The 13868-nt window shown below is 43.1% G+C and overlaps 1 protein-coding gene across 1 annotated transcript in view; it reads right to left on the reverse strand.

Annotated features, from left to right (window-relative positions):
• Positions 1-13868, reverse strand: part of LOC126336041 (uncharacterized) — a 417766-nt gene that overhangs the window by 165562 nt on the left and 238336 nt on the right. Inside the window, exon 5 of the mRNA XM_049999520.1 lies at positions 6309-6438. Coding sequence (XP_049855477.1) covers positions 6309-6438 — 130 coding nt within the window. The remainder of the gene's footprint in view (positions 1-6308; positions 6439-13868) is intronic.

Consider the following 13868-nt stretch of genomic DNA (forward strand, 5'->3'; position numbering starts at 1 on the left):
TTGCACTCTTCCCGTGATGGATAGAGCGTCTGCCATGTAAGCAGGAGATCCCGGGTTCAAGTCCCTGTCGGGGCACACATTTTCAGCTGTCCTCATCGATGTATATCAACAACACCTGTCGGCCGCTGAGGGTTTCAAATAAGTATCATTTATTCTAGAAAAGCTCCACGGTCATCAATGGTATCTGTTCTTTCGAGAACAGTCACTTTCTTAATACATAGGTTAAAGGCAATCCAGTCATTGACCTTCGTCTGTACAAATGCACACTGGTTGCCCGAACTCTTACGGGAATCGCCAAAGTGTGCGAGAGTAATGAGTGGATGGGCAAATACCTATTAGGTTTATTACATACGTAGAATTGTGGACAGTTGGAAATGTGGGTCTCACGGGAACAGTGCACCGGATAAGCCCCTGCAGTCCCGCTATTCATTTGTGTCCTAGGTGGCTCCGATGGATGGAGCGTCTGCTATGTCAGCAGGAGATCCCGGGTTCGAGTCACGGTCAGAGCATGCATTTTCAGCTGTCCCCATCGAGTTATTTCAACAACATCTGTCGGCAGCTAAGGATTTCAATTTAATTACCATTAATTACCTCGACCTTTTCACTTGATCCCCAATCACTACTTTAAAGCACATCGAAATTGGCAGAGAATGATGCTACCTAACCCTTGTTAGATTTAGCGTTTTTTTCGAAATAAACAGTGACGTACACTTAACACCACTGAGGTTATATTCTACTTAGCAGAGTGAATAACTACAGTGAACGGTCAGCTTAGAAATTTCAACATGTCATCACTTCATTTAACACCTCCACATAGCCGCTCCCACTACGTTGCTAACGTCAGCGTTGATGGAAAATCACTTTCGTCCCAGACATCGTTTCAGCTTGCCTAAAGGTTGAAAATAGGTTTGTGCAAAATATGGACTGAAAGGCAGATGCTTACAAAGCTCCTCTCTATAAAGATGTAGCAAAACTTGTGAGCGCAGTGCGATATCGCACTGTCGTGAACGAGAACGATGTCTTTGCTTAATTTTCGACGCCTCTTTTTCTTTATGGCGCTGCACAGTGATATCATTGTTGCACAGTACAAATCGGCACTAACGCTTGTACCTTTTGCCATTAACTCTGTATACACAATTCTTTCACGGTCGAAGAAAACAGTGGGTCATAAGCTTTCCCTTAGATCCCCTGCAGATGACGCAACTTTGCATTTTTTTCCCTCATAGGTGAGACGAGGAGGTCCATTACAAGGATGCTCTCGTTATTGAAGGTGTGGACTGATGGACTCACCTCTCAGCGCTCGTAGCGATGCGGCTTACAGAGCATTATCATTCATATAGTAACGCCTAAGGAAATTTAGAGACGCCCTACACCATGCACGTTTGTGTGCAGGTGATAGTGATCGCGGAATCCAGTGTGAGCACAATTTCGGATACTGCAGACTATCTCAGACTGTGGAGTGAGCACTCCCTGTTGGGAAGTGCATTTACTGAACAGTTTCCACTGTTGCCACTCTGCGACTGGTGCTAATAAGTTCCTCGATTACCTACACGTGGTTCTCTGTGGTCAATGTCCTTTCTTCCCGATCTCACTCACCCAAGTCTGTTGGCGCCATTACACTGGGCGCAGCCCCGAATCCTCCCGCGATCAAAAAAATGGTACAGCATCCTTGATAAACGATGGGACCGAAACCTCGCGTTTGAAGCAGGTAGCAGTTCTAAACGTTATGAAGACTCCAAGCAGGCAAAGGAAAGCATATAAAGTTACAGCAGAAGATGTAAAAAATTTTCGCGTGTATTGTATGCTTAAAGTTCTATCTTACTGAGATAAAGTCCAGCCGGCGCAGCGCCAATCCCGCTCAAGGTTACGCGCGGAGCGTGCATAAGAGAATGTTTAAAACATGGGAGGGGTAGGGGAAGGAAGTAAGGAACATGGCAGATATAATTGTATTGTTGTCTATAATACAACACACAATGTGTCAGTTTGGGAGGATTCGGTCCTGTTACCTGCTTACCTACCTGGTTTCGGGAGGATTCGGGGCTGCGCCTATTTCACTACGGGACGGACACTATAATGGATTTGGTCCTTAAACCGCCAGAATTTCACTGTGAATCCGTGTGCAATTTAGAAATTTGGCTCCAAGAAGCGTAGTCATCCGCGCCATTTCACTACTATTCTGTGATGTACCTGTTACCCACATCACATCAGAACACTGCACACTGGAAATCCAGAACTGGTCACTTCTTCTGGTAATACGCCACCTTCCATGCACAGTGATCCTCGTGTGGGACTATACGTGTAACTTACTTTTGAGGTCTCCTAGTATTATCGGACGCGCCACCCTTGATGCACAGTAGTCTTATTACGTGTCGCTCTTGACGCCTAGTGGTCGCAGTGTGGGACGATATGTTTAACTTACATTTTGAAGTGTTCAGGTATCATCGACTGCCACACTGTTTGAAGCAGCAAACCATCGGATAAGCACATTATTACAACAGGTTGTTACATGGCAGCCCACTTCACAGAACGTTATCTTCCTTCACATAAGCTATGAATGTCATAAGATCTCTAGTGGTTTTGATCCTGCAAATGATAACGAAAAATTTTGGTGCACCTGAAATATTTACTGTGTTCTGTATTGTCTGCGTGTATATCATGTAAGTTTTGCAACACTTTTGCCGAAATCTACTAACTGTCACTTGATACACATATCTCTGTTGTGAAAATAGACCGTATGTTTTAGACAGGAGTGCAGAAAACTCTATATTTACTGTGCTGTCGAGTGATACGCATTATCGCATGTGGATTACGTCTCTGAATTACACTGAGTGGCAACATAAATTGTGATAGGCATTATTAAATATGCAATAATGTATATTGATTCAAACTGAAAAGCAGTCACCCCTGCATATTTTAATATCAGAGTACACTTAATGAACATTTATTCAATTCATTTGTAATTTTTTATCACCAGTAGTGGCATGTTAAAGGAAACTATATCTACTTTGTTCAAGGAGCATGTGCTTTATTTTGTGACACTTGCTTTCGTGTATTAAAAACGGTAATAATGTAGGATTATTAAAAAAAACGTCACATGTTCCCATAGGAGCCAGTATTGGTGAAAACTAGAAGAAAAGTTCCTATAATTGCATGTCCGGGAATTAATACCTGTTGTGATATAGACTGTTTTATTTGTGACAAGCGATTTGTAGTATTCAGTAATCTTGGCCGTCTTACTTTTCTTGCCCACTGTGTTAACAGCGCTTTTGGAGAACGTTACCATTGCTGAAGGACGATTATGGTTTTTCCAATACGAGGCACTACCCACCCCACGCCCTCACCCCCTCCGTCTCGGATTCTACTTATTGTACGACAGTACATCACTGCACCTTGGAGGTCCCTTAGCGTGGCCAGCTCCTGGTCAGTCCTGACTCCGTCGGGTTCCTGGCTTCAGAGAACATTGAGAGACTGCAGGGCACTCTCACTCTTGATTCAGTGTTATGCCGCTTCATGTTCTTAGGGAATATGATCTTTATTGCAATTTAACTTCACACCTCAACTGAATGGTGGGAAGTGGTTAATGCTCTTGCTTGGATGCTCTAGGGAAAGAATAACGGTAAGCTTTACCTGCGTACAAAGGATACCGATTTAAACGACTGCAGTAAAAGCACGGCGACGGTGGGTGAGGGAAGCTGGTTTTTTCTTCGGAACCTGCGTGGAAACATTTCCGGACGGCCGAGTTCTGCGGCCTCATTGTGAGAACACGCTGGTAGGCGCCAGTCAGTCAGCATCTGTGTGCAGGTAGACCTACTAGCGGCGAGAAGTCGCCGCTGCAGTGGCCAGCGCATTGTAGACCGGCAATAAAGCAGAGGATGGGGCTTTGTTAGGCAGGAACCGACGGGACATCTGCGTGCATTCTGCGAATTTCGGTGGATCAGGTCTCTGGCGCCCAGACTTCCATATTTGTGAAAACGCGAGGCTTTTAGCGAGTTTGTGGCCGTTCTTTGGAAATTTCGAAATGGACGCAACAGGAGAGATACCAGGCTTTTTATGGAGGGCTGTGGTTCCATCCTGGTCATGTTGTTAGGAAAAGACATGGCGTAAATGCGTGAGAAAGAGGCGGCAAACCTGAATCTTTTTTCCTTTTCTCCCAATTAACTTTAAACTCTCTGATTGGTCAAATCCGTGTATGCAGAGCAAGGGGCGCTCTCTGAGCTTCGAATGCCATGCTCCAGCTGGTGGTTGGCTTGTGTTAAAGTGGGGGAAGTCTAAGATGTAAATGAGCTTTTGTTACCGAGCTGAGGAGAAAAGCGGACAGAAAGAGAAGATCACTCTTGTATTAGAGCTTCGCTAGTAAAGAACTGCAGGTCTCTACCTAAACGGTGAGACTGGTGCCCTTTGCTAGTGTGCAACTTAGAGCCTGTGCGAGTCACCTTCTGAACCATCAGAGGTATTGCTTCTAGCATCATGCACACATTGAGTTATGCATGGGTGTACTTACTTGTCTTGAGTCGACCGTCTAAACATTTGACATATTCAATCACGCATAGTCGTGACACGAAGTCAGATTGGCTTGTCAGACCAGCAATCGGGTACACCAGCACACTGGAATCCACCGGGGTTTCAGAGGCTCATGAGAAAGTACCTGCGTTCCAAAGTAACCGAACACGAGACCGCGTACTTGCATTTTTCGGGCGCGCGCCATTAATAACAGATTGTTGCCGTCCACGACTTCAGTCGCCGAATGCATCGTGGAGTGCTGCCCTGTCCAGCAGGAGGGTAAAGTATTCGCTACTACTGCTTAGGGCTCCAATATATGTTTCTCAGCGCCCTGTTCTTTCGAAGCATATTTTTCTTTTTTGGAATAGTAGAATATAGATGCTTGATTGTGTGGTAGTTTTTGTGCCATAAGCCGGATTCATGTATATGAAGTCAGATTAAGCGATTAGTGTTCCGGTTAGTGTTGTGTGTCGATCCCCAGCTGATCACTTTGTCCACCATAGTCCCCATGTTAGTGAAATCGTTTGTCAAATTAAAATGTTTGTGTGACGTTTCCTATTCATTTATTTTGCCATGTGATATTAAGGATGAGTGAAACTATTGTCATTTGGATCACAACTTCTCCCTGTGTTCTCATTAACATTACCTTGACATTTTTATTAAAGTCCAGTTTCTAAAAGAGAGTAGCAAGCTTGCAACATTTAATGTCATTGGCACACTCACAACCCATAGAGAATGTGCAGACGTTACAAGAACATGCGACGACGCATATGACACAGTCACAAAGAATTCAGGTATGTTTGGAAAATAGCGTCGTTCACTGTGAAGTAGCGAAGCAAAGCTCATAGATGTGTCAGGACGCTTGCTAACCACATGCATCGCTGCCTATAAGGTCTATTTCTGTGTGACGTATGGGAAAAAGAGTGTATCATCAGATATTGGTTTCTGGAGTTATCATTTCTTCTAATTCTGGATAAGAATTTGTGGCAACTTTTTAATAGTACCTAATTTTTCAGTCTCTACTGCTTACATGGCGTTACTTTGCTAGACAGTGGAACATACGAGTGAAGCCCTAGTAAAATTAAGCAGCACAAAGGCAACAATCAGCGCTTCATTGTCCGGACTATAGTACAATTTCGAGATGATACGTGGGAACCATTTATTAGCAGTAGTTGAAAAACCATACCATTGCTCATCAGTAATATGGAACATCCGATTCTATAGACACTTGTGGGATCAGAATCGAAAAGTATTTTATTTCACTTAACAGACACTTCGTGGTCGCCCTGCTGCGGTTGGGTGAGGAACGATCTATGAGGCTCTTTGGCCGGAACGTCTGCACAAATGCAGCTCGATAAGCAGTGTATCTGGATCAATGCACTAGGTCGAACTCTCGGTGCTAGCCTTTCTCTGACAGGTGTTAGTCGACAAGAATGGGAGTAAGGCATCTGCTGAGATTGGAAAGTGAGGTTGGAAGCAAGTGACAAATTAAAGTATCGAAGTGGACCGTGAGTTCTGTACAAAGCGTACCATTAGTAGCTCCCTGTTCGTACATGGTAGGTATCTCGGTTTGTGTTTCGACCCAGCATAGACGTTTTATGTGTCAAATTAAGTGCCATTGCAAATTCCTTGTAACTAAATCATAGACAACATCTCTTTACATAGACCAGATCTCATTAATTGGCCTGCACCGTTGTCTAAGAAACAAATATCAAACTAAGAAGAGAAGCGGCTTTCAGGCGAGGAATAGGAAAGGCAGAAGCAGTCACAAGTAGCAGGTGTGAGCCACGTGGGGTGGGACCACTGACCTGAAACCTCGCCTGCATGTAATCTTTCAGCGTTTCAAGGCACACCTTTTCCAGGATGCCGTACACCAGCGCCTCTTTGCCGAACAGCTGGTAGCTCTCGATCTGCGTCACGCCGTACATCAGGTCGTACCTGAAACAAACGAGGAAAGAACTGTGAGAGGAGTATGTCTTAGTCGGTTGGTCAGCTTTTGTTGTTTAAAGGTAACGCACATCTTCAAGATTTTCACGCTGTCCGCAATGTCGGCTTTAATACACCATGGACTGCACGTCGACGACCAACCGCAAGCACGAGCTCTGCAGAGATTGCTAAAATCTCGCTATACGACGTGATTCTTGGAGTTTCCCGGTTTAATGATCAATGGTTTCGCGATTGTAGCCCGGTGACGACGAAATCTTGCCGCGATATTTCGGTTGACAAAGATTCGGCCCTCATCACGTGAGTGTTTAACACTCGGATGACGTCGACATCTGACCACAATATTTCGGTTGACAGCCATTTAGCCGTCATTAGGTGAGAGTAAAACACAAGAATAAGGTCGAAATCTCGCCGCGATATTTCGGCTGATAGCCATTCATCCATCTTCAGGTGAGTACAAAACACTCGATGACGTTGTAAATCTTGCTACGATATTTCGTCTGACTACCATTCAGCGATCTTCAGGTGAGTGTAACACACTCGGATGTCTTCTGCATCTTCCCACGACATTTCGGCGGACAACCATTCATTCATCTTATGGCGCGAAGGCTGAATGTTTATCAACAGAAGTGTCACTTCATCCGGCAGCAGCCCCGAAACCTCGGGGTCTAACGTTTTGTAAAAACAATTTTCGGACTTCCGTTTGATTTCTCCCAGCAAGAAGAAGATGCCCAAGATCACTTTCTGGACGGTTCAGAAGAGTGATTTCCATTGCAACGTAACACAGCCAGGTAGCGGCATAGTTTCATGGGATTCCCTTACTAGTCTTGAGTCAGAGTAATCCGCAGGTACACTAGTAGTAAGGATAGGTGTCTAGGGTAAACCTAAACTCAAGCGAGAAAATTTTTGATACTTTTCTGGCGTATCTTTTCAGACTTTTGGTACAAGAGACTCGTGGTATTCTGTTGCTCGTCACAGAGTAATTGCGTTTCGTTCGATTTATTGCTCCCATTTGTCCTGGTAAGTATACTGCACTGAAAACATCTGCTTAAAAGGGCAAATGTCATTGGTATGAGCTGTATATCTTGTTCGGATACAAAGTTGTTCCACTCACGTTACTGTCCGTTGCTAATAATACTCAGGCTTGTATTCAGTACTGATCTCGCTGTATGAGGTGATGCTTGACGTTTTCTCGATGTAATAAGTAATCCATAAGGTTTCAAAATTGAAGCCCAGTGATGCTGACATCTTGCCAAGATATTTCGGTTGACGAGCGTTCAGCCATCTTCATGTGAATGTAGAACATTCTGATGACTTCTGCGTCTTGCCACAACATTTCGGTTAACATCCATTTCGACATCATCAGGTGCAAGATGTTGGCTGCAATCCTGAAACCTCGATGGCCAAGCTTTATAACAATATTCTCAAACTTTTGTTTGCTTTCTGTCCTGGGAAGTGATGCCCTTTTCAGGCAGGAAATCATCAAGTGAAGTTTTCCGAAACAAAAATTTTTTCTTCGACGACGAACTATTACCCACGGCTTTGTAGAGAAGCAATTGAAATATATAAACATAGGGATAATTTTAATCGGAAAGAAGAGACCATGAAACTTAGTGATATTTGGACAGTAGCACTACAGAATTGCTAGACAGTTTTATCTGTGACGAGATTACGATCGATAGTTAAGTTTTATCTCTGACAAAGATTATCTCTGCAAATCACGTGTAACTCTGGCCACGCCCACTTTCTACGATATATAAGTCGCTCTCAGACGTCCGACCCGTCAGTCGGCAAGACTCACCGGAGGAGAAACCCCCCTCTGAAGATGTCCAGCGCAGCTCTGGACGAAACGTTAGGAGCTGAAGAGTTTCATGGACCATGACCTTACATCCCGGAAGGTTTACCAGAAAATAGACCTCTTAAAATTGTGTCGAACTCCTTCCCCCTGGAGCAGCGCAGAAATTCAACGTGGCATGGACTCAACAAGTCCCCTGCAGGAATATTAAGCCGTGCTGCCTCAGTTGCTATCCATAACTGGAAAGTGCTGCCGGTGCAGGATTTTTTGCGTGAACTGACCCGTTGAATATGTCCCATAAATGGCCGATGGAATTCATGTCGAGCGCTCGAACTGTCTACAATTTTCTTCCAACCAGTCCCAAACAAATGGGGCCCCGTGACAAAGCGCATTGTGCTCCATAAAAATTCCATCGTTGTTTACGAACATGAAATGCATCAACAGCTGAAAATGGTCTCCGATTAGCCGAACATAACAATTTCCATTCAATAATCGGTAGAGTTGGACTAGAAGACCCAGTACATTCCAGGCAAACACAGCCCACACAATTATGGCGCCACCACCAGCTAACAAAGAGCCTTGTTGATGGGTCCACGACTTCGTGCTGTCTTCGGCACACTCTTATCCTAGCCAACTGAAAACTTATCTTGCCAACTGAAATTGGAAGTGAGCAGGCCACGATTTTCCAGTAGTCTAGAGTGCAACCAATATGGTCACGAGACCAGAAGAGTCGCTGCAGGCGATATCGTGCTGTAAGCAAAGGCATTTGCGTCGGTCGTCTCTTGTCATACCCCATTAACGACAACTTTCGGTGCACTGTCCTAACAGGTACGTTCGTCGTATGTCCCACATTGATTTATGAGGTTATTTCACACAGTCTTGGTTATATTATTTATTTTATTTTTTTACAAGGCAAGTTCCGTAGGCCCAAATTGAGGAGCAAATCTCCAAATCAGTACATGAAATTCCCAGATAAAAGCAATAACAGATAAAAATAAAATTTTTATGAACCCGGAAAAAGTCAACTAAAGTTTAAGTGAATGTAATCAACGATACAAAAAGAATCAGATTAATTTTTCAAGGATCTGTCGACTGAATAGGACAACTGACTCAGGAGGAAACTCTTTAGTTTAGATTTGAAAGCGCGTGGGTTACTGCTAAGATTTTTGAATACTTGTAGTAGCATATTGAAAATGGATGCAGCAGTATACTGCACACCTTTCTGCACAAGAATTGAGGAAGTCCGATCTAATTGAAGGTTGGATTTGTGTCAAGTATTAACTGAGTGAAAGTTTCTTATTCTTGGGAATAAGCTAATATTGTTAACAACGGAGAGGAATATATATATTGAGAGGTCAATGTCAAAATACCCAGACTAGAAAAAAGGGGTCGACAAGAGGTTCATGAAATTTCACCACTTATTGCCCGAGCCGACCGTTTCTGAGCCAAAAATATTCTTTTAGAATGGAAAGATTTACACCAATATATAATGCCATACGACATAAGGGAATGAAAACTAGCGAAGTAGACTAATATTTGTGTCGAACGATCACTCACTTCGGATACCGTTCGAATAGTAAAAATGACAGCATTAATTCTTAGAACAAGATCCTGGATGTTGGCTTTCCACGACAGTTTACTATATATCTGAACACCTAGGAATTTGAACTCTTCAGTTTCATTAATCATATGCCCATTCTGTGAAATTAAAAGGTCAGGTTTTGTTGAATTGTGTGTTAGAAACTGTAAAAATTGTGTCTTACTATGATTTAGCGTTACTTTATTTTCTACAGGTCATAAACTGCATTATTTGAAACCGAGCCAATGTTGCGCAAACATATTTTACTACCTTGCTAATGTCATCAGCAAAGGGAAATCTTTTAGAGTTACCAGTAATACTACAGGACATTTCATTTATATAAATAAGGAACTGGAGTTGACCCAACACTGATCCCTGGGGCACCCCCACTTGATTGTACCCCACTTAGACTCCACATCATAGTCATTCTGAACACTGTGAATAATGACTTTTTTGCTGTCTGTTGCTTAAGTAAGAAGTGAGCTACTCCCCATTTTCCGTAATGGACCTACTTCTTGAGCAATAATTTGTTATCAACACAATTAAATGCATTAGTTGAATCAAAAAATATGCCTAGCGTCCGAAACCTTTTGTTTAACCCATGAAGTACCTCAGAGAGAAAAGAGAATATAGCATTTTCAGTTGGTAAACGACTTCTAAAGCCGATCTGTACATTTGCTAGCATATCGTTTCATATAAGATGATTAATTATCCTTACATGCACAGTCTTAGCTATAACTTTAGAAAACACTGGTGGCATAGAAATAGGTCTAAAATTCTCTACATTATCCCCTTCTCCCTTTTTATAAAGCAGCTTTACTACTGAGGACTTTAATCGTTCAGGAAACTGAACATTTCAAAAGAAAAAAGTACAAATATGGCTAAATACAGAGATAATATATGGAGCACAGTATTTTAACATCCTGCTAGGCACTCCATCATGTCCATGAGAGTCCTATGGCTCTGCTGTTCTCCTGCACCCTAGTTGGAGAAAACACAGTCTGCGTCAGATCATATGAATTTAGGAAATGTACTATCTTCCTTTTCCTTGCACAGTCATACACAAGATTAATATTGAAGTCACCACATATAAATAATTTCTGGTACTTCCTATAAAGTGAATGAAGAACCCTCTCTTACTCGAGAAGAAATGCTCTGAAGTCAGAGTTAGGGGACCTGTAAACGAGAACAATTATAAGTTAAGTTTCACTGAATTCAACTGCCCCTGCAGAACATTCAAATATCTGTTCAGTGCAGTACCGTGATATGTCTATGGACTCAAATGAAATGGCAACTCCTCTTCCTGGCAAGAAATTCGTTGAAAAACGGCCAGCTAATCAGTTTCCTGGTAAAGGGAGTCTCTGAATTGTCAAATTATTTACGTGGTGCTCCGATATACCAATCTGATAGCACTGGCAGCCCTACGCAAATGTCTCTGCTCTCGGTCGTTAAGTGCCATTGGCCACCGCGTTGTGCGTGGTAGTGCCTGAAAGTTGGCATTCTCGGCACACTTTTGACGCTTTGGATCTCGTGATATTGAAGTTTCTAACGACTTCCGAAATGGAGGGTCTCATACGTCCAGCTCCAACTACCATTCCGCGTTCAAAGTCTGTTAGTTCCCCTTTTAAATCTTTTCACGTGTATCGCCTGATTACAAATGACAGCTCCGACAATACACTGCCCTTTTACATCATGGGCGCTCGATGCTACCGCTGTCTGCATTTATACATATCGGTATCCCATGACTTTTGTCCCCAGTGTATAAGGGGTATGAACAGCGTTGCATGACGAGTGATCAGTGTAAGTCATTGAGGTACCGCCTACTGGAGAGAGAGTTTTATCAGCATCTGACAGAGTTTGGGAGAGGCCTCATTGAGGGTCTTCACCAGGCGAGAAGGTGGAATCGTGCATTATCCAGAATTATGGATCTTTCGTATTTGACAGTGGCCCGATGTTGGATTGCATGGGAAACTGGGGTTGTGTGCTAGTCGCTAAGACTACCCTACAACGCCTATGACCACCAAATGGGGCGATTACCATATTGTGCACCTAGTACATTTTAACCCCTTGGGTAGACATCCCATCCTTCCTATGGTTTCGAGACATACGTGGGGTCATGGTGCACAGGAAGCCATCGGGTAAGGTTTCATGTCACAGCTGGTAGCGATTGACGGGGTTCTGAAGGCACAACGATACTTCACGAACTTTCTCTGTCCTCATGTGTCACCTGTCATGCAACAGTATCGTGGCGCCATTTTTCAACAGCACGATGCTCGTCTACACATGGCACTTGTCTCTAATAACTGCCTGCGTGATAGTGAGTTACTCCCGTGACCACTAGAGCCTCATTTCTGCCCACGATAGAACGTGTCAGGTAACAGTTCGGATGTCCCCTTAGTCCCAGTGTCGAATCCAAGATATCATGGATCAGTTACACCAGTTGTGGGCCATTTGGCCTCAGGCGAGGGTAAAACTGGTCTATTACCCCACACCAAACCAGTACATACATGCAAGATGGAGGGGCTGCAACGTCATACTACAAAATTGGATAATATTGCCAAGTTTTTTTCGTAAAATTCTCTCGATTAAGTAGTCACTTGAATAACATCACATACTCCCTCGACTCAAGCTGCTTCATTTAGTCCCCTCCTGATGACTCGATTTTGTGATCACTGAAGTAACATAACATACCTTATAAACGTATGTTTCGTTTCGATTACTCTTCCCCTTGCGGGCGTTTCAATCTTTTATCAGCCGGGTGTAGTTTACTTTACTACTATGAAACGAGCAGTCGAAGACTACTGGTGCCCTACATCAATGTCCGTGAACGACCTCTCAAAATGTTTTGATCGAGTTCAGATATTCCTTGTAAACATGTAATTAGTCACTTAACAAAATAGCGTGCTAAAAATAAGTGTACCACTGAATAATCCTTATGGCTTCAGCAGTTATTCGAAATCAGTAACTAGGATAACTCTGCCAGTGCATTATATATAGCACCTTTCACCATCCATCCTGTTATCGAGATTTTTTTACCAAATTAGGTTTACTTTATGCTTGAGTTAGAGATAAACCTCGGTGTTAAGTACGACAGAATTCGATGAGTTTCAAAAGCACTGATTAAGTAGGAGAGAAAACAGGAAGAGCACTTCTACGACATTAAAAAGAGAACAATGCATGGTGCGGAAAACGTAAGAACATCTGAGGCAATTACAGCTAAAGGTACGTTCTAGTCGGACACAAGTTAATAAATTTCTTGAGCACGTTTTTCCCATGTTTTGTGCACTTATCTTTAGATTACATTAGTTTTTCGTTCCATAGGTCCGTGCTGAGGAGATCCTCGTGGATTCAGAATAATTCCTCAGTATCTGTTGCGACTCTGGCAAACAGCATGCTAAAGCTGATCTTCTCGTAAATAAATCTAGGTCCTGCAGTATGAGGATCAACATAAAAAATTTAATTAATACCAAAGTCCTTGTAAACTATCTTAACACCTGCTTTTGTCACTTGAAATAAAATGGTTGGATACGTGTGTATAAAGTTATGGCAAGTTACTTGCTTCATCTTTAGTCCTTCACAACGTGAGGCACTCTTATTACCATCGAAGTACAAATGAGCCCCACTAACAAAGACGGGAGCTTACCTCAAACCGAGTACGTGTGGAAAAGGCTGGACTGGAACGATCGGACGATCCCCCAGTACCAGGATCATCGAATATAAACGGCGTTGATGGTTGCAGTATATGGAGGGATCGGCGTTTGCTGAGCACGTAGTATGTAAGTCATACCCCGTAATAAGAGACGCCGATACGCTAGTTCTCGCTGCAGAGGAGGTCTGACACTCCAGTTTGCTTGGGATAGCTATTGGAATTCACAAGCAGGAGTATAGTTTCAACTAGAAACAGAAAACTCTCAAGAAAAACGGAGCTTGCACTGCCCCTCTCCAGTGAACGACCATTGCTGGTACACTACTGGACATTAAAATTGCTACACCAAGAAGAAATGCAGATTATAAACGCGTATTCATTGGACAAATATATTCTACTAGGAC

The sequence above is a fragment of the Schistocerca gregaria genome, chromosome 2, assembly GCF_023897955.1.
Source record: "Schistocerca gregaria isolate iqSchGreg1 chromosome 2, iqSchGreg1.2, whole genome shotgun sequence".
NCBI classification, from domain to species: Eukaryota; Metazoa; Arthropoda; class Insecta; order Orthoptera; family Acrididae; genus Schistocerca; species Schistocerca gregaria.